This window comes from Cimex lectularius, unplaced genomic scaffold (assembly GCF_000648675.2).
Source record: "Cimex lectularius strain Harlan isolate CLEC.00 unplaced genomic scaffold, Clec_2.1 scaffold62, whole genome shotgun sequence".
Taxonomy (NCBI): Eukaryota; Metazoa; Arthropoda; class Insecta; order Hemiptera; family Cimicidae; genus Cimex; species Cimex lectularius.
In genome coordinates this window covers 1,581,219-1,607,738 of record NW_019392785.1, presented here as the reverse complement: position 1 = coordinate 1,607,738, position 26,520 = coordinate 1,581,219, and the positions used below count along the sequence as shown (strand labels likewise).

At 34.7% G+C, this 26,520-nt stretch overlaps 2 protein-coding genes across 2 annotated transcripts in view; one reads left to right on the top strand and one right to left on the bottom strand.

The window, feature by feature from the left end:
* Window positions 1-3,708: 3,708 nt before the first annotated feature.
* Window positions 3,709-26,520, bottom strand: part of LOC106666377 — a 180,042-nt gene continuing 157,230 nt past the window's right edge. Inside the window, exons 2-3 of the mRNA XM_014393545.2 lie at window positions 10,432-10,570; window positions 3,709-4,561 (exon numbers count right to left, since the gene is read on the bottom strand). Coding sequence (XP_014249031.1) covers window positions 3,830-4,561; window positions 10,432-10,570 — 871 coding nt within the window. The 3' untranslated portion in view covers window positions 3,709-3,829. The remainder of the gene's footprint in view (window positions 4,562-10,431; window positions 10,571-26,520) is intronic.
* On the top strand, window positions 10,418-15,539 carry LOC106666378. The gene is made up of 2 exons (XM_014393546.1): window positions 10,418-10,728; window positions 15,257-15,539. Exons 1-2 carry the CDS (start codon window positions 10,670-10,672, stop codon window positions 15,516-15,518), a joined length of 321 nt encoding a protein of 106 aa, XP_014249032.1. The 5' UTR covers window positions 10,418-10,669; the 3' UTR covers window positions 15,519-15,539.

Genomic DNA, 26,520 nt, shown 5'->3' with positions numbered 1-26,520 from the left:
TTGTAACGAATGGGGCATCAAAAAGTGACGCCTATTTTTTGGTACAAGACTAACAAAATAAAAGTGCCGAGTCATAATGAGACACACCAACCTTGATTTTCCTATGGTGCACTGAAAATTGCCTCACTTTCTTTTATTAATGTATTAATCAAAGGAAATAAGCCTCGAGTCAGATTTAAACGCACCCGCATTGATTTTCCAATGGTGCGTCAAAAAATGACTCACCCTGTATATGTTATTTCAGATGTTTTTTCACGTTTAGTCATTGAGTCTGTCTAAAAATGTAAATAAAAGCAAATTGCTAAGGAAAATGAAAAATAAAAAAAATAACAGACGGAAAGATAAAATTTGTTTAAATTTTGTTTTAGATTTTTAAATAACAATTCAACATTGTTTCCTCCTATTGCCTTAATTACATCTTGAAGACGCCTCAGCATACTTTCTACCAACCTGGAAATGTCTTTTTGTTGGAGGTCAACCTATACTTCACGAAGAGTCCTTTCAAGATCGTAGTGTTTCAGGAAGTAATGCAAATGGTCTTATTCGATTTTTGAGGTTATCCCATAAATGTTCGATGGGGTTCATGCCTGGAGAACAGGCTACAAGGCTATGACCCTGATGTTATGGTTTTGAAGGTATGTTTGTACTATGCGAGCAACATGTGGACGGGCATTATCGTGCATTAGAATAGGATTGTCGTAGATTTCATCGAGGATAAGCAACACATGATGTTCCAAAATTTCATCCACATAGCGAGTGGCTGTTAAAGACCCTCTCTCGTATTGCATCCAGCCAGTTTTGGTACCTGCTTCTTTACTCAACCGATAGAATATAACCAAATTAAACGACGCTGTGATTTTTCAGAATAATACACTAACAGGCAAAGAATTCCATCCACTTATAAGATAACTTGTTTTGTATATATTTTTATACAGTTATCAAAGTTTGACGATTTTTAGCGTTTAATAATTGAGTCTTTATCTAAAAAGTAAAAGAAAAAGTGCTAAGGAAAATGAAATAAAAGACAGACAGATAAATTTTGTTTTAGACTTTTAATTAACATTTCAATATCGCGCATTTCCTCCTGTTGCCTTAACTACATCTCGAAGACACCTCGGCATACTTTCCACCAGTCTGGAAATGTCTCTGCTGGAGGTTAGCCCATTCTTCACGAAGAGTCCTTTCAAGATGGTGGAGTGTGTCAGGAAGTAATGGACGTGCTCTTTTGAGGTTATCTCATAAATGTTCTGGAGAATGGCCAGGTCAACCTATAAAGAGTCCTTTCAAGATCGTAGTGTTTCAGGAAGTAATGCAAGTGGTCTTATTCGATTTTTGAGGTTATCCCATAAATGTTCGATGGGGTTCATGCCTGGAGAACAGGCTAGCTAGGCTATGACGCTGATATTATGCTGTTGAAGGTAGGTTTGTACTATGCGAGCGTCATTTGGACGGGCATTGTCGTGCATTAGAGTAGGATTGTCGCTGATTTCATCGAGGATAGGCAACATATGATGTTCCAAAATTCCATGCACATAGTGAGTGGCTGTCAAAGACACTACGAACAACAACCAACTGTGCAACTCTCCATTGCAATTCCTGCCCTCACCATGACTGAGCTACGTTAAAAAGGTTGGTTCTGGGAAAAATGACAGGCTTTGTACCTTTTATTTCGCCTTCTCCACACTCTTTCACGCCTGCCTGGAGATCGTAGTGCAAATCTACACTCATCTGTAAAAAGTGCAGCAGGCTAATCGCCCAAAGATCAATGGCTGTGCTCTTGAGCAAATGTGAGCTGCGCAACTCTGTGTGTTCTGGTCAATTCTAGTCCTCTTACAGGGCGAAAAGCCATCAGTCCATACTGATTTAATCTTCTTCGAGCAGTACATTCAGAAATTTGGACACCTCGAACATCCTAGAGCTGATGAATTGCTTAAACATCAGTAAGGTGCCGATTTCGCATTCTAAAAGTCAAAAAATGGTCATCCTGCGGTACTGTTATCATAGGGCATCCAGAACTGGGCCTTCTATGGTAGGACCCAGTTTGTCGAAAACGTCTAACGACATTTCGCAGAGTTTTGTAGGGAACTCCAATGGCAATAGCTGCATACCTGATGAACATCCATTATCAATAAGGGTCACACCATGCACAACATCCTCAGCACTAAGTGACATTTTTAAGTTTAAAAATTGAAATTAAGAAAACAAAGATGAAAATTAAACAGTTTATTGCTTCAGAATTCAAATGAGATTGAATAAGCATTTTTAATTCCATAAAAAAGTAAACATTGAAAAATCCTTTATCCTTTTTTTTGGATTAAGGATTAAGTGTGTTTACCTCTAATTGATATTCCCAGCATAAACAAATATTTATTGGTGAAAACAATGAGACAAATTAAGGGTAGAATTTTCTATTATCGAGAAAAAAAAATCAATTGGGCGGAATTTTTTTCCTGTCAGTGTATGACTATGTTGTATATGTTCTGCCCCAAATATAGTTAATTCCAAACCTGGTGGTTTGTGGGCGTCCAGTCCTTTTCCGTGTTTCGCACGGTATCGGTTTACAAAAGGTAATCTGTAATTCATTGCCATACTAAACCGTCGTGACGGCTCAGCTTTGCGGGCCTCCTAATCCGATTAGCCATCCGGGGGTGAAAACAACCCCCCTTATGCCGTCCCAGGAACCGTGAAATCCAATTCAAACCAATTACGGTGTCGGGGTGTACAACGAAAACAATTTTACGATACAATTAAATTTAATTGATACAATTTGATTTTGGCAAGTACATCTTTAAAGTGATCCACACAGATTACTTCGGCCCCTTTAAGGCAACAAATTTCAACAAGCATTTTTTTTTAAAGTAATTTTTATTTACAACCAATTAAGTTATACGATATATAATATTTTAGAAACTATAGAGAGAGCTAAAGACACATTTTTAAATATAATAACAATTAAATAATTTTTACAATAGGACTTTAAAAGGAACATATATAATATTCTTTTTTTGATTAATTAACGACTTTTGTTATATATATAGTTTAAAAAATTGCATTTTCTCTAAACAGGTAACATTTATCTACAAAAGTAGACCTGGTTTGTTTATCTACAACTAACATTTAAACATTTTCTCTTTAACAGCAATTACACATAAATTTCAAAATCTACATTGGCTGTACTTTATTCGAATTGAAAATTTTCAGACAGTCAAGCTCGATTGAAAGAACAACAGTATGAAAAATAGTCTGGCCGTTAATTTACTGGATTTTAACGACGCGATTAGCCATCCGTAAAATATTCATTTGTCCTACACCCTACAGAAATGTCGGTTTAGCAGGTTTCCAGCCTTTCAAAATAAATTTATACATTTAAATAAAATCTGTTTTACAAAGCCATGAACTTAATACACATTTTTTTTTAAACAGAATTTTTTAAATTTATGGTTGGGACTGGCTCGGAAGAAGTGGTGATGATTCTCATGTAACATGAATTTGTACAAAGTGGAAAATTTTGAACATTTTAAGGTCAAATTCCAACATTTAGCCAAGCGAGAGGGAAACAGTTTTACCCAAGGATTGTAAAGTACAAGAATTGAACTTTTTTTTTTCACTAGAGATATGTAAGTTTTTGATCAAAAGTTCACACAAAAATGTAATGAATTGTCACTACAACATTCAGCAGTTCATTTTTTTATGTCAAATAAGCGTTGATAGTCGAAAAAATATATATTTTCTACACCCTTTGTTAATACTTTTTAAAAAGAGATGTTCAATGAAACGTGAAGTATGTTTTTGATCCCTGTTTGAAGAAACGGTATGAGTGAAAAGTCGACTAAGCTAAGGATTGATCGAGTGAGACGGCGATTTTACTGCCTTTGTCGACCCAGTTTTTAAGGCGACCCCTCAGCTCTTCAAGGGATTTCGATTTAGCTTTGTTGATTCTTTTGTATTTGACATCTTTGGGTTTCGTCACGGATCGATGATTGCTCATGACTCTGTTATAGGTGGTGAGATGGGGAGGAGGGCCGTGGTCCAGTCTTTCGAAGCTGCCGGATAGGTCTTTCAGTTTGGGCGTCCTCTTTTCGGGAGGTGGAGGAGGGTCGGGTTGCTGCTGTGGTGCCGGGGCGTCGCCGTCGCCGTCCTCCTCAACGCTGTACACCGTCTCGAGAATCTCGGGCCTGCGGAGTAGGCAATTGCTTCTTCTAAGCATGGAATATTTGTTGCTGTTTGTGGTTTCGAGCGCGTCCGAGACGCTTCTGATGATCCTGACTCCGTTCGGACACGGCATGGCGAGGTCGTCGTCTTCCATTATGACGGCGCTGTCGCTGTCGTTGAGGGAATCGAGGTTGGTCTCCTCGTTCAGCTCGACGCCTGCGTCCGCAAGACGGCTTTGCAGCTGCTTTATGGCCTTCTGCTGCCTTGTTATGATGCCTTCTCTCTGCGACAAAAGGACGCCGATGTCCCTCTGCTTTCTGCAAAGCCTCGACTCAAAAAGCATCAGCTGCATCGAGAGCTTTCTCAACTGCTCGTTTCTTTCCAGGTTCACCCTTGCTATATGGTCCTCCTGGAAAAACAACAAAACTGTTTTATATACATTATCACATGAATGTTTCATAATCAAATCATTATCCAAAGAAGTAATAACAATTTATCAAGGAACACTTTGGGCCAAGGTATGGTCTTCAAGAAAAAAAAAACAAATTTATAATAGGAATTCGTGTTTATCACCTCTGTAATTTTGCATATAGGAAAAGATGCCAGGTTCATGCATTTAAAACAAACAAAAAGTAGAGCTTTATAATAAAAATGATTAGTACATCGATCCCTGTCTCTAACTACAGAATGTGTCGAACACTCTGGATCAAAGTGGTCTCGAAGAAAAAACCAAATTCAGTTGTTATCGCCAAGCCATTTTAAGGTCATCATCACGGCAAAACCACTATAAAAATGTCTACAGATTGGCACATTTAAGTTTTTTACGGACGATCTCAAATTTTCTAGAAAACCGACTCAGCCCTCAAATTATCATCAGACATCATCACGCATTCAAGCCGTCAAGTGCGAAAATTCGTGGAAAATTTAAACGGCGTTTCGGGCGTTCACAATTATATACTAATAATAATAATACTATATATAACTATAAAGAAATGCAATACAAAAAAAGCAAAAAAAGGAGATCAACATTAATAATAGCAATAGATTTGAGTTCGTCTGTCAAATTTACATATTCAAATACAGAAGAAAACATATTAAAATTAGGCAAAAATATTATATTTTAATAAAACATTAATTAAAATTGAAATTGAACGCAAAACTATCTTAAATTGTTGTCCTGATGATGGCCTTAAAATAGGTCGAAATCTTGGCGATAACAACGGAATTTGATTTTTTTTTTTCAAAATCATATCTTGAACCAGTGTTCCTGTGTGAAAAAGTAGACGATACTTCTAGCATTGAAAATAATATACATGGTTTTAAAAGTATTTAATTATATAATTTTATATTTTTTTCTGCAGTTAATATTGATATCTTCATATATAAATTTAGAAACTGATACTTTAAGTTTATTTATTTTTAAGTTTAAATTACATTCCACCTTTATTGTCAAAACATTCAATGATCATAACAAGTTGGCAAATGTGGTGGCATGTCTGGTTGAAAAGAGCGCAGGAACCCAAAATCCCCATGGATTCAGATAGATTCAGTGGCGAATATATTTTCACATGCATTTTCCAGTCAAATGAAACCTTCTTTCAAGCAAATGAAACCATTTTCAAGCAAATGAAACTTTTTTCAAGCAAATGAAACCTTTTTTCAAACAACTGAATTTTTTTTTTCAAGCAAATGGAACTTTTTTCAAACAATTGAAACTTTTTTTCGAGCAAATAAACCGTTTTTTCAAGCAAATGAAACTTTTTTTCGAGCAAATGAAACCTTTTTTTCAAACAATTGAAACTTTTACAAGCAGATGAAACCTTTTTTCAAACAATTGAAACTTTCTCGAGCAAATGAAACCGTTTTTTCAAGCAAATGAAACTTTTTTTCGAGCAAATGAAACCGTTTTTTCAAGCAAATGAAACCTTTTTTCAAACAATTGAAACTTTTACAAGCAGATGAAACCTTTTTTCAAAAATTGAAACTTTGTTTGTTCAATTGTTTGAAAAAAGTTTCAATTGCTTGGAAAAAGGTTTCATTTTTTTGAAAAAAAGGTTTAATTGACTGGAAAATGCTACATTAGTGGCATCGCTGTAACACTTTTGGAGAAGCTCAGGTTAGTTAAATGAGGTTAGTTAAATATAATATTATTATTATATAATTGTGAGCGCCCAAAATGCCGATTAAAATTACGGCCACGGATCTTCGCTCTTGACGGCTTGAATTCCTGGTGACGTCTGATGATGATTTGAGGACTGAGTCGGTTTTCCAGGAAATTTAGTGGTTTTGCCGTGATGATGGCCTTAAAATAGGTCGAAATCTTGGCGATAACAACGGAATTTGGGTTTTTCTTCGATAATACCTTGATCCAGAGTTTTCGACACATTCTGTTGTTAGAGAATGGAATTGACCTACTATTTGTTTTTACTATAAAGCTCCACTTTTCGTTTGTTTTTAAATGCATGAACCTGGCATCTTTTCCTACAAAAGTACAGCGGTGATAAACACGAATTCCTATTGATTTTCAAACCCGTTGGTTCATGTTTGGTCTTTCACGTTTACAAATGAAAATATAAACGACTGGCCTGAAATTGTCCTAAGTTGAATTAGGTAAGTTCATCGTGAGAATTGCCTAAGGAAATCTTCCTTGTTCACCCGTTTCCTCTTTTGTAAGGATTTAGACCATTTATTATGCTTCTTTAATCCTCTGGGTGAGCAGGCAAACCTTTTACTCTTATTTGAGCCGCGATGACTGTAAAAAAAAATCTTGTGAGAAAATATTTCTAAACTTTCTACCCTGGAAATCTAATGCGAACTGTGCTCTTTATGCAACTCTCAAGGGTAAAGGAAGTTTTCACTTTGTGTCTGAATGTTCAATTTTATCAGAATATCATTCCGCTCTAGGTGTCCCCAACCTTCCATTTTTTTTGTTTATAAAGATTCTGAATGTTAGGCAAAAATTATAAACCCTTTGGACACTACGCGCGCGATGCTTGGCAATATCGGTATCAATTGATTCAACAATTCAATTGTGATAACTTTTCAAAGAAAGAGAAGGAAAAAAGTTGTTTTATTTTCCTCTGGCTAAGATATATTATATTGTGTTTACATTTACTTCATTATTATAATTATGTCATTACTTATATTTAACTATTTATCTACCATTGAAGTATTTTTCTTTTTTTTCTCTTATTGCACACTTTCAGTTAATTCCCCGACAAATGTACGTCACTTTTGTAATATGTACCTGTTTTTTTGTAAACCTTTAATTGTAATTATAGTCCTGAAATCATCACCAGACGTCATCAGGAGTTCAAGCCGTCAAGAGCGAAAATCCGTGGCCGTAATTTTAATCGGCGTTTTGGGTTTATTTCGTGGTCCGATTGACCAAATAACTTCTTTCAATTAATTAATCCTTTTATATAAGGTTTTGGTTGAAATGAAAACGCTAGTGCCATGAGCGGGATTCGAACCTTCGACCTTCGGCCAATTCATAATCGCCGAGGATCGAAGCCTGATTACACGAAATTTGAAAAATGGCAAAAACGAGGGAAAATTCGAAAGGTTGTAGGTTGAGATGAGTTGGTGTCCGAGTGGATCGAAGTCACGTTAGATCAAGTGGTTGAGCAGCGGCGTATTTAGCCGAAGGTCGTGGGTTCGAATCCCGCTCATGGCACTAACTTTTTCATTTCAACCAAAACCTTACATAAAAGGATTAAATAATTAATAATAGCAATGGACTAGAGTTCATTAAGAGTTAAAATATATTATTGCATATGTGGTGATTCACTAATCGTAGGATAAATTTCATCAGGTTCAAACTTCAAATGCAACAAGAAAATTCGTATGAATTCAAGTATCCACGGCTTTCGTTATAAATCAATTTGTAGCTATTCTTGTGGAAATAAGAAAACATCAAAAAGGGCGTTAAATTTCTATTAAGAATTATTTTAAAATTTGTATAATTCAACTTAAAAATCAACCAAAAAAACAAAAAAGAGCCAATAAACATAGTGAATAACCAAAGAGAAAAAAACGTTGAATATTATTTTTGTCCACTTTTTTGTTAGGTTAAAGTTGGATTTTACAACTTCTGTATTTTTTTTTTTTTTTTGGTCTGTGTTTAGTGTGGATATTATTAACTCTTTTTCTATTTTTTTGTTTCATTTTTATTTCTTTTTATGCTTTGTTTATTAAGTTCAAGATGGAAAATAAATCAGACAAAAAAATAAAAAGAGCCAACAAACATAGTGATCACCCAAAGCGAAAAAATCGTTGAATATTATTTTTTACAATTTTTTGTTAGGCTAAAGTTGGATGTTACAACTTCCGTATTTTTTTTTGGTCTGTTTAGTGTGGACATTTTGTCCAATTTTTTGTTTTGGTTCTTCGCTATGTTATTATCTCTTTTTCTGTGTTTTGTTTCATTTTTCTTTGTTTTCAAGCTTTGTTTATTAAGTTCAAGATAGAAAATAAATCAGCCAAAAAAATATAAAAGAGACAATAAACATAGCAAACAACCAAAGCGAAAAACAGTTGAATATTATTTTTTCTATTTTTTGTTAGGTTAAAGTTGGATTTTACAACTTCTGTATTTTTTTTGGTCTGTGTTTAGTGTGGATATTTTGTCCAATTTTTCTGCTTTGGTTCTTCGCTATGTTAGTATCTCGTTTTCTGTGTTTTGTTTCATTTTTCTTTGTTTTCAAGCTTTGTTTATTAAGTTCAAGATAGAAAATAAATCAGCCAAAAAAATATAAAAGAGACAATAAACATATTGAACAACGAAAGCAAAAAAAAAGTTGAATATTATGTTTTAAAATTTTTTGTTAGGTTAAAGTTGGATTTTCCAACTTCAGTATTTTTTTATATATGTTTAGAGTGGATATTTTGTCCAATTTTTCTGCTTTGGTTCTTCGCTATGTTAGTATCTCTTTTTCTGTGTTTTGTTTCATTTTTCTCCCTTTTTGTGCTTTGTCTATTAAATTCAAGGTGGAAAATAATCATCCAAAAAAAATAAAAAAGTGCCAATAAACATATTGAACAACGAAAGCAAAAAAAAAGTTGAATATTGTTTTACAATTTTTTGTTAGGTTAAAGTTGGATTTTACAACTTCAGTATTTTTTTATATATGTTTAGAGTGGATATTTTGTCCAATTTTTCTGCTTTGGTTCTTCGCTTTGTTAGTATCTCTTTTTCTGTGTTTTGTTTAATTTTGCTTTCTTTTTGTCCTTTGTTTATTAAATTCAAGGTGGAAAATAATCATCCAAAAAAATAAAAAAGTGCCAACAAACATATTGAACAACCAAAGCAAAAAAAAAGTTGTATATTATGTTTTACAATTTTTTGTGAGGTTAAAGTTGGATTTTACAACTTCTGTATTGTTTTTTTGGTCTATGTTAGAAATAGATTAATTGAAAGAAGTTATTTGGTCAATCGGACCACAAAACATCCAAAAAAATAAAAAGTGCCTTTAGTATAAAATTTTGATTCGACGCAATTAAAGGAAAGTGTATACATATAGTAAATTTAAAGTTCTTGAAGTTTCTTGATGAAAATTTAATGCTCGTCGCAATGCTCGACCCCCAACAATGAATAGTTCAAGAGCTACAAGTAGATTTATGATGAAAACCCTAGATCGTTGAAAAAAAACATAAAATGGTGAATATCTACGAAAGGGTTGAAAATAGGACCATGGTCAATATAAACGTTTTAGTTCCATTTGAGGTGTAGAACCTCCTGATCAATTTTTTCGTACGAGTAGTGTATAACCCTGTATATAAAAAATAGCCAACTCCTCAAATTGTCCTTGAAAGGATTGTCTTTCTACTTATTCTCTATTTTGTCTACTACTTATATACTCCTATTATATAAATAGACAAATTAAGACTTTTTTATTATAGGCCCTTATTATTGTTTATAACTGAGTAAGTAGCGAAAATAAACGAATTCAACAGATACTTTCTTATTTCGAAAAATATACCGTTGCAAAAATCAAAAGACTGAATATTAATTTTTGCGAGCAGGATCGAAGTCACGATAGCTCAAGTGGCAGAGCAGCGTATTTAGCCGAAGGTCGTGGGTTCGAATCCCGCTCGTGGGACTGACGTTTTCATTTCAACCAATACTAAATATAATAGGGCCATAACTTAACTTTTATTACTTCTTGTTGAAGAAAAGAGTCGTCAATAGTACCTCGATTAATTATAATCGATTATATTTATTTATTTATTATTTCTCTCTTTATTATTTTACAAGTGCACAATTGATGTTTTATTTACTTGTGCTTTGTACCGCCTCCTCCAAGCGAGCAGTTGCAGAGATTGGTGCCTGTGCCTCTCCCTCAGCTCCCTGATCATCTTCCTGGCCTCCTCCAACGTCTCGACCCCCTCGTTGCCGAGCTCCTCGTCATCTTTCGTCCTAAACAAAAACGTATCGTGTCAAAATAATAATAAAAAATAAATAAATTTAAAAATCACATGATTTAAAACAACACGGAGGAAAAACATCTGTCTCACCATGTATAAATCTCTTTGGGCAAAAATACTAAAATACAGCAAATTTTCACAATACTTGAGGTAAGTAATAATAATACTCGATGTCTTGTTAAAACGCCATGATGTGATACCAGATGATGAATGTTACGGTGAGGATCGATCAGTTTTTTCAATGTTGAAGAGGATCAGGTTTTTGGTCTTAAATGAATCGAGCAACTTTGGTCAAAAATCCGCCCTGATGATGCGACTACATGTCGCGAAAGCTCGGCGAATTGTTGATTTGTAACTTCATTCAAGACCATAAACCTGATCCTCTTCAACATTGAAAAAAAAAAAAAAAAAAAAACTGGTCGATCCTCTCCGTAACATTCCTTATCTTTTATACAAAATATTTATTGATTTTTTTAAGGGTGAGGACCTGCGAAATTAAACATATCCAAACTAGATTTTATTAAAATTTATTTGTAGAATTTAAACTTGGACTGCAACACTATGCGACGCCTACGTTTTGGTAGGGTGTGCACATCTATGCGACGTCAAGCGCACGCCACGTACAGTCACACAGCGTATATCACAATGTGTGGTGATTAGTGACCGCTAATCGATATTTATTTAGAAATCGTGAGATGCGGTCTGGTGTGACGTAGGTTTTCGAAAAACATTTTCTTTATCGAGCCAACGTTTCGATCTTTATTGAGATCATCTTCAGGGCCTGGGATTTACAAACATTGTTTACATATTACAATTACATTTTGGATGTGGAAAAGTGAATTTATACATTGTATAAATTCACTTTTCCACATCCAAAATGTAATTGTAATAAGTAAACAATGTTTGTAAATCCCAGGCCCGAAGATGATCTCAATAAAGATCAAAACGTTGGCACGATAAAGAAAATTACAATTAATTAAGGTTTTTAGTCGAGATGAAAAAAAGCTAATGGCACGAAAGGGATTCGAACTCACGACCTTCGGCTAGATACGCCGCTGCTCTACCACCTGAGCTATCGTGACCTCGATCCACTCGGACATCAACTCCCTATCTCAACCCCACCTTATGAGTTTTCCCTCCTTTTGCCATTTTTCAAATGTCGTGTAATCGGTTTCGTCATAAATCTACTTGTAGCTCTTGAACTATTCATTGTTGGGGGTCGAGCATTGCGACGAGCGTTAAATTTTCATCAAGAAACTTCAAGAACTTTAAATTTACTATATGTATACCCTTTCCTTTAATTGCGTCGAATCAAAATTTTATACTAAAGGCACTTTTTTATTTTTTTGGATGATTTATTTTCCACCTTGAATTTAATAAACAAAACCCCAAAAGTAAGAAAAAAGAAAGAAAAATGAAACAAAACAAGGAAAAAGAGATAATAACACAGCGAACAACCAAAGCAGAAAAATTGGACAAAATATCCACTCTAAACATAGACAAAACATACAGAAGTAGTAAAATCCAACTTTAACCTTACAAAAAACATGAAAAAATATTCAACGTTGTGTTTGCTTTGATTGTTCACTATATTTGTTGGCTCTTTATTTTTTTGGCTGATTTATTTTCCATCTTGAACTTAATAAACAAAGCATAAAAAAAAGAAAAATGAAACAAAACACAGAAAAAGAGAAAATAACGTAGCGAAGAACCAAAGCAAAAAATTGGACAAAATTTCCACACTAAACACAGACCAACAAAAAAAAAAAAAAAAAAAAAAAAAAAAAAACAGAAGTTGTAACATCCAACTTTAGCCTAACAAAAAATTGGAAAAAATAATATTCAACTTTTTTATTTTGCTTTGGTTGTTCAATATGTTTATTGGCACTTTTATTTTTTTGGATGATTTATTTTCCACCTTGAATTTAATAAACAAAGCACAAAAAGAAAGAAAAATGAAACAAAACACGGAAAAAGAGATAATAATACAGCGAACAACCAAAGCAGAAAAATTGGACAAAATATCTACTCTAAACATAGATAAAAAAAAAATACAGAAGTAGTAAAATCCAACTTTAACCTTACACAAAATTACAATTAATTAAGGTTTTTAGTTGAGATGAAAAAAAGCTAATGGCACGAGAGGGATTCGAACCCACGGCCTTCGGCTTGATACGCCGCTGCTCTACCACCTGAGCTATCGTGACCTCGATCCACTCGGACATCAACTCCCCATCTCAACCCCACCTTATGAGTTTTCCCTCCTTTTGCCATTTTTCAAATGTCGTGTAATCGGTTTGGATTCTCGACGACAATTGAAATGGCGACGGAGAGCCTTAGTGAAGTGTACTTCATTTTAATCATTAAATTCACTAATTTCGTGGTCCGCTTGACCAATTAAACATTACAATTAATTAAGGTTTAGGTTATCAAAACCGATTACACGACATTTGAAAAATGGCAAAAGGAGGGAAAACTCATAAGGTGGGGTTGAGATGGGGAGTTGATGTCCGAGTGGATCGAAGTCACGATAGCTCAGGTGGTAGAGCAGCGGCGTATCTAGCCGAAGGTCGTGGGTTCGAATCCCTCTCGTGCCATTAGCTTTTTTTCATCTCAACTAAAAACCTTAATTAATTGTAATGTTTAATTGATCAAGCGGACCACGAAATTAGTGAAGATAAAAAAAATGTTTTTCTGAAACCTACATCACACCAGACCGCATCTCACGATTTCTAAATAAATATGTATATCACAATAATCAGTATGACAATCGGAACGCCCCTTTTGTTCTTAATGCATTATTTTGAACAAAACCTTTTTATAAATTGTTAGTTAAATTTTATGAGCACAACCATGTAATAATTTTTTTTTTTTTGGGGGGGGGGTTTACGTTTTCTATTTTCATTTTACTGTCGAGCGTGATCGGCCGACCAGGGCCAGGGCCGCGCCGCGCGCCAGCACCACTCATTCAGCTCCATCATATTCTCATCTTCTAAATTTTCATGCTTGAATATAATCAAAAAGAAACGTTTATCGACTTTAGAAATCCACAGATTATGTTGAAAGCTGATGGATTGTTGCTTATTAGGACAGATTCTAAGTTTATTGGTTTGGAAATGTTTGGGACTTTGCTCAGATTTTTTAGCAGTTTGTCTCTTTCATTTTTGTATTCTGGACATTCTAAAATTATGTGGGAAGGATTTGAAGGGCAATCGCAAGTGGGACAGTTCGGAGACGATGCCAAACCGATTCTCGTCTTGTAGCTACCCCATCCTTTGACATTCCTTCTGCGGTATCGCCTTCCGAAAACCATGGTTTTTTCTTGAGCTCAGGGAACAGTGACCTGTAATAATTGCCAACATTTGATGCGTTGTATTTTTCTTGCCACAGATTTCTACAACACTTTTTCAAAAAGTTTTTCCCGTCATCTTTAGGAATTTTAATGTCAAGGGTTGGACCTGATGTTGCAGCCTCCTTTGCAGGTGCGTCGACCGTTTCATTTTGCCATAAGCCTGCATGCCCTTTCACCCAACACAATGCCACCCTTTTTCCCATTATTTTTGTCTCAAGCATTTTCCTCCAGATTTGGGCAAAAATATATTTTCTGCATTTATATTCTGGGGTAATGTTATTCATCCTTTCTACAATGCTTCGACAGTCTGTGATCTCATTTAATTTGGTATGTATTAAAATAAGCATGTTGTAATTAATATAACGACATAATTACATATACATAGTTTGAAATAAACTACAAAAAATATGAATGTCTTGTTCTGACGCTACTCGACGGAAATTACATAATTTTATGAGCAAAACCATGAAATAAATTGTTAGTTAAATTTTATGAGCAAAATCGTGTAATAAATTGTTGTTGTTAGTTAAATTCATTATATCAAAAAATGGTATTCCGGTGTTTTGATCAATTTTCTACCAAACCATTAAAATTAATAATAAAAAAACCTAATGGAATTTTTGATCTCGCTCAATTTATGAGAATGAAAGTATGAGTGTCCGGTTCTTTTGTCTTCGACTGTACTCGATGCGACCCGACGAAAATCTGGAGAGTGGGGATCGCGTAGCGTAGAGTAGGGTAGCGTAGCATGGAATCTGACAGATCTGCACGGGAGTAATACAATCTTATGGAAAATTGGACTTTGGATTTGCATCGGGTAGCGTCGCATAGCGTTGCATCAGGTGTGTTCCCGGCTTTAAGGACTTAGATTATGAACCGCACCCTCCATATTCACCCCTCTCGCCTACAGACTTCTACTTTTTTGGTATTTCATCACTCCTTGAGGGATAAAATTTTTACAAAAAACCGTAAAGCCTTCCAAGACTTTATTGTGAGTGGAAAAAACGATTTTTAACGGGAATAAGAGCGCATATTACACGTTTGCAAAGATGTGTAGATCGTAATGTAATATATTTCGAATACATTTTCTTTATTTTATAAAAGTTAAAAATAGTTTTGTCTGCGTTTTCAAAACTTGCATTATTTTTGCACCAGCTCAATAATTTCAGTAAATGTTAGGACTTAAAAAATGAAAACTAAGCCGTGTTATTTGTGGCTAAAAAAAACTTTTATTCCTTAAACGGTTTTATTTCAGTTTGAAGAATAGTTTTCCACAGCCGGCTATTTCGGTAATCATCTTTAAATTATTTTAAATTCACTTTTCAGATCTACAGACTTTCTCAAAGAAATCCAATCGGGTTCTTTTCCGACGAAAAAAATACAGGGCCACACGATGATGCGTAAACTAAACGTGCATCTTGCGACGTTCGCCTGTCTCATCATGAGCGGCGGGACTGCTGTCGTAATCGGCGTGAAGAAGTCCTGGGACAACTACGTATGCTCTCAGCTCGGCATTCCCAGATTCGGAGATTTGAAGCCAGTGCCCGACTTTCCAGACTTAACACTGCCGTCTGAGTATTTTAAATAAAGTCCGCGTTTCATACTTCAATATTATTTGTTCAATTTCTTAAGTTTTTAAGAGGAAAGCGAGCTAGGATACATTGTTCAGTAAGTAGAAAATAGCCTAGATATATTGTACAGTTTAGGTACTTCACTGTCATAAGGAACTCCTCGGATTATGGACCTTTAACCAGGATAACCTGAATTAGCGATCGTTAACAATCCGTAGGACTGCATAAAGGTTAATCATACGTTGGAATGTCATCTTTCAGTCCGGCATTATAGAAGCATACAAACTCTATGAATTACAGTTAATTAAGGTTTTTAGTTGAGATAAAAAAGTCAATGGCACGAGCGGGATTCGAACCCACGACCTTCGGGTTGATACGCCGCTGCTCTACCACTTGAGCTATCGTGACCTCGATCCATTCGGACACCAACCTCCCATCTCAACCACACCTTTTGAATTTTCCCTCCTTTTTGCCATTTTTCAAATGTCGTGTAATCAATTTGATTCTCGGCGACAAATGAAATGGCCACGGAGAGCTTAAGTGACGTATACTTCATTTTAAACTTATTAAATTCACTAGTTTCATGGTCCGCTTGACCAATTAATATCATACAATTAATTAAGGTTTTTAGTTGAGATAAAAAATGGCAAAAAGGAGGGAAAATTTAAAAGGTTGAGAGGGGAAGTTGGTGCCCGAGTGGATCGAAGTCGCGATAGCTCAAGTGGCAGAGTAGCGGCATATCAAGCCGAAGATCGTGGGTTCGAATCCCGCTCGTGCCATTGACTTTTTTATCTCAACTAAAAACCTTAATTGTATGATATTACTTGGTCAAGCGGACCACGAAACTAGTGAATCTATGAATTACGTTGGTCACGCTCCGCCTCCCGGGTAAATGACAGGTTCGTCCTAGACCTTATAGCCCGTTTGTACACCTTTTTCCAAGCAGGCGAGACGAAAGGGGAGACGTCTTGACAGAAGGCTGAACGCCGATTGTTATAAGAAAATTGATTGACATGGGGCTCAACATAAAATAATTCATCCTCCAGTAGACCAATTTTTCCCAAGATGAACGCGCGAGTCCAAGAAAGACTGGGCATGAAACGTGGTCAGGAGAATTTCATATTTAATTATCGTTTGAAACCCTTGGTAAAATTCTCCAGTATTGATTCTAAACAATAACGCTTTATTTTGAGGGTGCCCTGAAGCGGGATGATGAAACTGTAGCTTGGTCGTTTACGATCGTCACGCTTTGTCCCCGTCAACATGATTTGGCCTTTTCCCCATCATCGGTGCAAACGGTATTAACCAACCAATGATGATGACAGATCGAAACATTTTTGATTAGCAAACTAAGTTATCGGAAACGACCAAGGATGTTTTAACTGTAGTTTGGTTATAATGTGGTACTTTTATGGGCCGACAAACAGCTGAGGTCATCGCCATCCCTCTGCGGTCTTTCTCGCGTATTTTGTTTCAAACTGCAGCATTTTGTGCCTCAGGTATCAACTACATAATAGTAACAAAACATACAATACATGTTGGTATAGTCTGGCTTACTGTACCTTCCCAGTTCCTAAGTTCAGTGCAATAGATTCAATCCTTCTCCTTAGCAGTATCAGGTCATTGACTGTCACTGCTACAATTTCATTCCCTAGATTTTTTTCGTATGTTAGGTTAAATCTCCTCCTCCTCCATAATCTGCAGATGGGATCATGCCGTATAGATGTTTTCACAGATGCCAGTGACCGGTTAGTAGTCCTACCATTCCTCTGAGTTTTGCCCTTTCCAATTGCAACAGTGATTTTGGCAGTTTTGGTGAGAGTTGTTTCATCATAAGTTTACTGTGTCTAGCGCGTTAGAGCTTATCCACTTCCCATTTTGTTTTGTTTGGATCCATTCTGCGATGGAAGAATCCTATGAATGGTCTTGCAGATCCACCTCTGGCCAGTCTGTCTGCTTTCTCGTTACCGAAAATTCCCCTCTGCCCTGGCACCCAAGATATCATCAGGTTGTTGTGTTTCCCCAGGTTTTGGAGATTTTGGATGCATTTACGGGTTAATTTTGATGCGATATTTTACATGCTAATGCTTCAATAGCTGCTTGGCTATGAGATCTTATGAGGATGTTTTTGACAGTGTAACCTCTTTTAAGATTTTCAAGGGCACAAGCATTGACAGCATATTTCTGCTTGAAAAACTCAAGTGTACTTCCCTAATGAGTTTGATTGCTCATGTTTTTCGGCTTGTACAGAAGATGCCCGATCCGGTTTCTTCGTTTGTTTTGGGGCCATCTGTATACCAAATCATTGTGTCCGATGCTCTCCTGTGTTCTTCCTATCCTTTATAGTCCGTTGAGACTTTATAGGATAGGATCATATCATCAGTTTTCGGGATCATATAGTCAGTCCGCATTTCTAAACGGTTAATTTTGTTGATTATGTTTGTATGCCCGATTGTTTAGTTCCTATCCAAATTGATTGTTTTTGAAGACTAAATCAGATTTTCCTAGGCTCTCTTTGTGTAAATATTTCCAGTGGAAGTAGGTTTAGCAGAGTTTCTAGTGCACGAGGGGTTGTTCTTATCGCTCCTGCGATACATACCTTGTTTGCTGCTTGAACTGCTACAGTTTTTGATCTTTGGTCCACAGGTTTTTTTGGGTCTTATTACGCAATAAATATTTATACATCGCCATGCATATGCTAGAAACATATTAATCTTGTCACACCTCTTCCAAAGTTTGATATTCGGTGGGACGGGGTCATCCACTTCTTTCACGCTAATAAATTATATTCATTCCAATAAATTAACATAAACACAACACACGATAGAAACGTAGAAGTCTGGTTAGGCTTATTTTGTAGAAAAAATATGACATGGTTTCTTAAAGTTTAAACTGAGAAAATAGTGGGAGAAGTGAAAAATTATATTAAAACGTTGCCTTTACCATCCCTCTATCTTTTTTTCACATTCTACGCCATTAAAATTGTATAAGTCCTTCTATCTCACACACTTCAGCCAAAACTTTTGAAATATTATAGGGATACATAAATCTAACTAAAACTTTATTGAATGTGAAATTTTTCTTCTTCAGGCCTGCGTTGTTATTAATTTGTGATGACCAGTTTCCGATCATCCTGGCCGACATGAAGCCAAAATTTGTGGTTTGTATGTTTGTTGGTTTCATTTATTTTGGCATCGTTTGTATTTGTGTTGGTTTTATTTGTCTGTCGCCGTTTTTTACTGACTTGGTTGGCAGATTAAGACGATTAGAAAAATCTGAAATGCAGGTCATCTCACAGGCAATCAACAGGAAATTAGTTAGATTGTTTAATTTTTAAAAAATGCAGTTTCTTTAATGCATGTTTATTATAACGAAATAATTAAATATTTTGTCGCTTCAATAAAAATAAAAATTAAAGTCAATCTTTTGATTTGTCAATAAAATACGTAACAATATGCCAAAAGGCCCAACCAGCGAGAACAGACGGACCGGAGATCGCTTCAAAACCCAATCACATTAGCGTCTCTCCTGCCCTTTCATGATTTCCCTGACTGTAATTTTATCTTTAAGTGATATTTGCTAACTTTCGCCCTTTGGGCCCCGTTTTATCGGCCCTTCATTATTCAGTATTCATTCTCCCCGTTTCGATTAATGGTCGCATTAGTACAGATTAATCCAAAACCCCACCCTCTTGGGTTAATTACACCGACTGCCACGAAGTATCTCTAAGCTCCAAGGTACTCAAGAGGGGCTGGTTTAATGTTAAGTACAATAATGTCTTCATAAATCCACGTTTCGCAGACATACACGAGAAATGTTTCGGAATGAGCCAAGCGGTCATTTAGCGGAGGAAGATAAATTCCTTCTTTTATAAAATATAAAATTACCTTTAAAAAATATATCTCAAAATCTCTATATGTATCTTAAATTAACACAATTATAACCATTATTACATTAAAATCTTGCTATTTACAAGTGATTGAAAAGCAAAGACATACATACATACATAGACATACATACAAATAATGTTGTAATTAGTGACATCAGTGAATATAACACAAGACACAATTCATTGGCTAACTCACATTTTTACAATGTAAAAACTAAGCATTATTAAATTTTTCATTCAATATAGCACTTCATTTATTTTATAAAGAGAAGATCATTATTCAAAATTTTAAAAACTACAAAGAAGGCAAAAAATTTATAATTTCAAAACTTTAAATTGCAGTTAAGATATTTTAAAGCCAAGATTTAATTGGTTTTGTTTTTTTACTACACGTTTATTCTGTATTATGTTTGTTTATTTGTTTAGTTGTAAAGATATATTCTGTTTATTTCTTTGATGATCTCCAAAAATTCCTGCTGTCTAGTACAAGCTTTGCTTTTTGACAGCAGGCAGGGATGTACCAAAATAGTATGTTTTGTTATAAATTTCTATGCAATGTACATTCTTGCAGAATTATTATTATTATTATACCGAAAGCGAAGGCAAAACAACGAAGGAGATGGCATGTTGGTTAGGATAGAAAATAAACAAAATCCGACTTGCATAATAAATTGGATTTCTCTTTCACCAGGCTGAGAATAGGTCACCTCAAAACGCATAATAGAGTTTCCATAACAAACCCACAAGGAAACAATCAGGAAGATAACGTTTTCCCGTAATGGCAAGAGGTAATATTTATTACAAATAATATCCGTATGAAATAATAATTTATTATTGTTTGAGCGTATAATCTTGGAACCTTATCGTTAGCACAAACGTTTGTCTAAACGGCCTGGGCTAGAAGATAAATGGAAAAGTTATTTATTATTTGATTGGTGTAATTTTTAAAATTGCTAAAAATACTAACAAAATTTATCATTATGATAAAATTTACAAAAATAAAATCCAAATGAAATAATTATTATAGCCATCATTTATCCATTTATGTAGTACAATATAATGTTTTTCTTATCATACTGTCAATTTGTGCTGAATATAAATATTTGGCATGAGAACATTAAGTATTTTAAACATCTGGACGACAGTTGCTAGGATCTTTTTTTTTACTATTTTAAAAAGAAGAAGCAATGGAGTTTTTAAACATATTCTTAAGAATTAAGAAATTATTTTCCCGTAATGGCAAGAGGTAACATTTATTACAAATAATATCCGTATAAAATAATAATTTATTATTGTATTATTAAGAATGTTAATAAAATTTATCGTTATGAATAAATGTACAAAAAATAAAATCCGATTGAAATAATTATTATAGCCATCATTTATCCATTTATGTACTAAAATATAATTTTTTCTCATAATTTTGTCAATTTATGCTGTATGTAAATATTTGACTGAGAACATTAAGTATTTTAAACAACTGGAGGATACTTGATAGGATCTTTTTTTTCTACTATTTTAAAAAGAAGAAGCAAGGAAGTTTTTAAACATATTCTTAAGTTGACTGTTCAAACCGTGCATTCGAACCAATTCTATTCAAATTTATAGTTCTAGCAGTTGATAATGCTGATAATGCATGCTTGGAGGTGTTTTTCCCCAAGCACTGTAGCCTTCTGGCTTGTACTTTCCTGTTCCTGCACCCAGTTTAGAACGATCAACTTGACCTTCTAACAATAACAATATTAGGTTATTGACTGTTACTACTTTCCTTAGGTTTTCATCGGGTTATGTCTCCATCAAGCGGTTCCTCCTCATTGCATAACTTAAAACTGGGGACATCGTTGTATATACTCGTGTAGTGTATGGTGCAGCAATGCCAATGACCAATTTTCTACCAATACTCTGACTTTTGCATTCTTTAACTGTAGGAGTGAGATTGGCAGACAGTGAGGATTGTTTTAGTATAATCTTACTGTGTCTAGTACTGTTTATCCACTCCTTCTTTTATTTGATCCAGTCTGTTTTTTGTTTTTGTTTTCCCAAGAATATGTTCAGATATGGCTTATATGGTCTTGAAAATCCTACGCTGGCCTGTATGCCTGATTTTTATTTACCCAAAATTCCTTTCTGTCCTGGTGCCCAAGATATGTGATTATTGTGTTTCTCCAGTTTTTAAAAATTTAATATGCATTCACTAACCATTCTTGATGTGATTTTTTAACATGCTCGTGCTTTGATAGTTGCTTGGCTATCTGATCTTATGAGTATGTTTTTAATTACTCTAATCTCTTTTAATATTTTTAAGGCACAGTTGTTGATGTCATCTATTTCAGATTGGAAGACGGATATCCTTAGTGGAAAAGTGGAAAACGCCTGATCCGGTTCTGATATTGTTTTGGAGCCATCTTTATACCATATCATTGTATTGTATCATATTGTAACAATGTGTCTTCTCCATTGTAGTCAGTTGAAATTTTATAGTTGTAAGAGTTTTTCCGGGATCATGTAGTCAGTCTCTATTTCTAAGAATGGGTGTCTGATTTTGTTCTTTACTGTTGTGCTCAAAGTGTTAAGTTCCCATCCAGTGTGATTCTTTCTGTAGCTTAAATGAGCTTTTTCTCACTTCTCCTAATATAATTGCCAATGGAAGTAGGTTTCACAGTGTTTTTAATGCAATTGGCGAGGTTGTTTTATTGCCCGTTGTGATTCACAGGTTTGTCCGTGATTGTGTACTGGATAATTTTTTTGCAGCTTGTTTTTGCTGAGCTTTCGTCCACCAGATTAGTTCGCCAAGTTCTGGCAATGAAATATTTTCTAAAATTTTTTGTCTTATTGTTAGATGATTAGTTTTAAATCTTAGTTATTCAGAAATCGTGAGATGCGGTCTGGTGTGATGTAGGTTTCAGAAAAACATTTTCTTTATCGTGCCAACGTTTCGATCTTTATTGAGATCATCTTCAGGGCCTGGGATTTACAAACATTGTTTACATTTAACAAATACATTTAGGATGTGGAAAAGTTAATTTATACAAAGCAAAATATATTTTTTTATATTCAATCAAAGTATTTCTACTCACTCAAAGTGTTTATCTTCTGTGTAATTGTGCCATTCTTGCGTGTCGTGTTGAGAGTGCCAGTGAGATTTTGCTGTTTTAAACGTTTCTCAACACGACATGCAAGAATGGCACANAAAAAGTCAATGGCACGAGCGGGATTCGAACCCACGATCTTCGGCTTGATACGCCGCTGCTCTACCACTTGAGCCATCGTGACCTCGATCCACTCGGACACTAACCTCCCATTTCAACCACACCTTTTGAATCTTCCCTCCTTTTTGCCGAAGGGGGTGGGTTCGAATCCCGCTCGTGCCATTGACTTCTTTATGTCAACTGAAAAACTTAATTAATTGTATTTCTTTAAAAGAAGAAATATTTTTATGCAAATCGTTATATGTTTAACGGCCATATTTGACCTACTTAATTATGCCAATTAATTATACTTTTTATCAAAAGTGTTGGTTGAGATGAAAAAGCTGTCTAGCTAGCCGCGAAGGTCGTGGGTTCGAATCCCGCTCGTGACACTTTCATTTTCAACTTAGCCAAGACAAAGAAATAAACACAAAACAGACACATGTAAACTCAGTCGCAGCTACTCCAATATCATTAATCAAATTCAATATCAATAACATAGATATATCATCACATCACACAAAACATATAAAACATTCATCACATTCCACACATCAAACATTACATAGTCTAATTTTTGAACAATTTAGCTTTCCTTTTCCTAATTATCCCCGTCTATAATCCTGAAAGGATAAGCTGGCCAAACTATTACCAACAATAAAAAATATTTTTTTGCATTTGTATAAATTCACTTTTTTCCACATCCTACATGTATTTGTTAAATTTAAACAATGTTTATAAATCCCAGGCCCTGAAGATGATTTCATTAAAGATCGAAACGTTGGCACGATAAAGAAAATGTTTTTCTGAAACCTACATCACACCAGACCGCATCTCACGATCTCCAAATAATCATTAATTAACGGTCACTAATCACCACACATTTAAATCTTAGGTAGGCACTTGATTGCAGGTATCTTAAAATAACCTAACACGATTTTGTTTTTCAATTGGGTTTCGAGTAATGTTTTTACTATTAGTTGTCTCATTTTTCGCTCAATATTACCAAGCATTTTTAATATTCGGATTTAAAGCTGGCAAAAATTAAAAATTAAAAAATAAAATATTTTATTCGGTTTCGTGATCCGCTTGAACAAATAAATTCTTTTCGATAAAAAAGTCAGTGTCACAAGCGGGATTCGAACCCACGACCTGGGCTAGTCACGATAGCTCAAGTGATAGAGCAGCGGCGTATTGAGCCGAAAGTCGTGGGTTCGAATCCCGCTTGTGACACTGACTTTTTTATCTCAACCAAAATCTTAATTAATTGTTAATTAATTGAAAATAAAATCTTTGTTGAATGCACTGTATTTTGTATTAAAAGAATTAGACGAAGACAAAATGGCAGGCAGATATGTTATTGGGATGTATAGAAAAGATATCAGTATAAATTGTAAAAGGATGGGACCGAGAATGCTCCCTCGTGGGACGCCTCACCGCCGACCTATATCAGTCTTATATATTGTTTCCTGGCCGATACGAATTGTAAACTTTTTAAAATTTTTTTAAACTAGTACATTAAATTTATGTTTTAGCGGATCGAGGTCACGATAGCTCAAGTGGTAGAGCAGCGGCGTATCAAGCCGAAGGTCGTGGGTTCGAATCCCTCTCGTGCCATTAACTTTTTTTCAACTCAACTAAAAACCTTAATTAATTTATGTTTTCTTGTCCTTTCAACGTTCAATTTTAATGTTAAGTTTTAAATTGTTTTCCGTTCTTGCAGGCGATCGAGAACGCGCTGGGCGTAACTTCGATCCGCATTCTTAAAATTACTTGCCATTGCGATATCTTATCAACAGATGATTATTGTTATAAATTTGTGGGAATGTTGTCATCCTTTGAGACACTGAAGTATGATGGATGTCGTTGATTATTGATAAAATCCGTCTTGCTTTAAAAAGGACTACTTGAGGTTTTGGAACAACGGTGAGAAGAATGTCTCTGCAATGGAATCGATTTGCTTTCGTGCCAAGCTCAAAAGAAACAAGGTCCCAGGTCTTGAAATGGAATTCCGGATTACGTTAAACGATGCAGTATCATTTCCCGGGAGAGGGCTTGGCCTACATAAGAGGTGTGCATTACAATGAATGTTTTATCCAGGCTGAGTGCAGCATAAATAAGTAAAATTATGGTTCCTGCTCCGATTGCTAAGAAGCCTGGGAGGCCGAATGGAACATTTTTTTTAAACAGTCTTTTTCCAATTTTGGTCTTTCTTTTACCCATGTTGAATTGGAACTCGTAATTACCAAAGTGAACACCCCTCGGTTATTGGAAACCGGAACAAATGCCTTGTAGGATTTTTAATCAGAAATTTACATTTTATCAGCCCGAGTTTGACCTTTATTTATGGCTTATAGACTTTTTTTATGGTTTTGAATGATGTTTCCGCTTTCAGGTTAAATTAATCAAGAAAAAATTAATCAGCCTCAGCTGTCAATTTTTCATAACAACTAGCAATACCATAAAACTCAGACGTTATAAATGGTTTGTAGGAAGACATTTCGGTTTGCCCATAAACAATAAAACCCCGAACTTAAATTAAACAAAGATAACAAGACCATGACAGTCCTATGGTGCGTGCTAGGATGAATGTAAATAACAACAATGCCGTGTTAGAAACACTGATACTCATAGAGATTTTTTTTAGATTAAAGAATAAATCAAAAGATGTCAGAAAAATAGACGCTTTTCAGCTGCTGGACAATCACTCCCCCTCTAAAGATTTAACAAGACAAAACATTACTTTTGTAGTATAAGAAAGTATATACTCAAAGGAAAAAAAGCCAGAACATTCGTATTTTGTTGTTTATTTTTATCGTTATATTAATTTCAGTTAGTGTCACGAGCGGGATTCGAACTCACGACCTTCGCCTCAATACGCCGCTGCTCTGAGCCGATGGTCGTGGGTTCGAATCCCGCTCGTAACACAAACTTTTTCATTTCAACCAATACCCTATATAAAAGGATTAATTAATTAATAATAGCAATAGACTAGGGTTCATTAAGAGTGAAAATATATTACTGCATATCTGGTGAATCATAGGGCAAATTTCGTCAGGTTCTTGTACACTTCAAATGCTACAAAAAAGTTCGTATGAATCATTGTATTATTTACAACCCTTTCGCAGATATTCAACTTTTTTGTCAAATATCTACGGTTTTCGTTATAAATCTACTTGTAGCTCTTGAACTCTTCTTTTTTGGAGATCAAAAAAAAACAACAAATCATTGAAAACGCCGTTAAATTCCCATTAAGAATTATTTTAAAATTTTTATAATTCAACGTAAAAATCAACCAAATAAATAAAAAAAGAGACAATAAACATAGCGAACAACCAAAGTGAAAACAGTTGAATATTATTTTTTCTACTTTTTTGTTAGGTTAAAGTTGGATTTTAAACTTCTGTATTTTTTTTGGTCTGTGTTTAGTGTGGATATTTCGTCCAATTTTTCTGCTTTGGTTCTTCGCTGTGTTAGTATCTCGTTTTCTGTGTTTTGTTTCATTTTCTTTTTGTGCTTTGTTTATTAAATTCAAGGTGGAAAATAATCATCCAAAAAAATAAAAAATTGCCAATAAACATATTGAACAACGAAAGCAAAAAAAAGTTGAATATTATGTTTTACAATTTTTTGTTAGGTTAAAGTTGGATTTTACAACTTCAGTATTTTCTTATATATGTTTAGAGTGGATATTTTGTCCAATTTTTCTGCTTTGGTTCTTCGCTATGTTAGTATCTCGTTTTCTGTGTTTTGTTTCATTTTCTTTCTTTTTGTGCTTTGTTTATTAAATTCAAGGTGGAAAATAATCATCCAAAAAAAATAATAAAAAAGTGCCAATAAACATATTGAACAACCAAAGCAAAAAAAAATATTATGTTTTACAATTTTTTGTGAGGTTAAAGTTGGATTTTACCTTCTGTATTTATTTTGGTCTTTAGTGTG

Bases quoted from the DNA above. Each gene is read 5' to 3' on its own strand.
- LOC106666378 (XM_014393546.1), top strand. From the start codon at position 10,670: ATGTATAAATCTCTTTGGGCAAAAATACTAAAATACAGCAAATTTTCA. The intron at 10,729-15,256 runs GTAAGTAATAAT...TTCACTTTTCAG, and splicing joins AAATTTTCACAATACTTGAG to ATCTACAGACTTTCTCAAAG.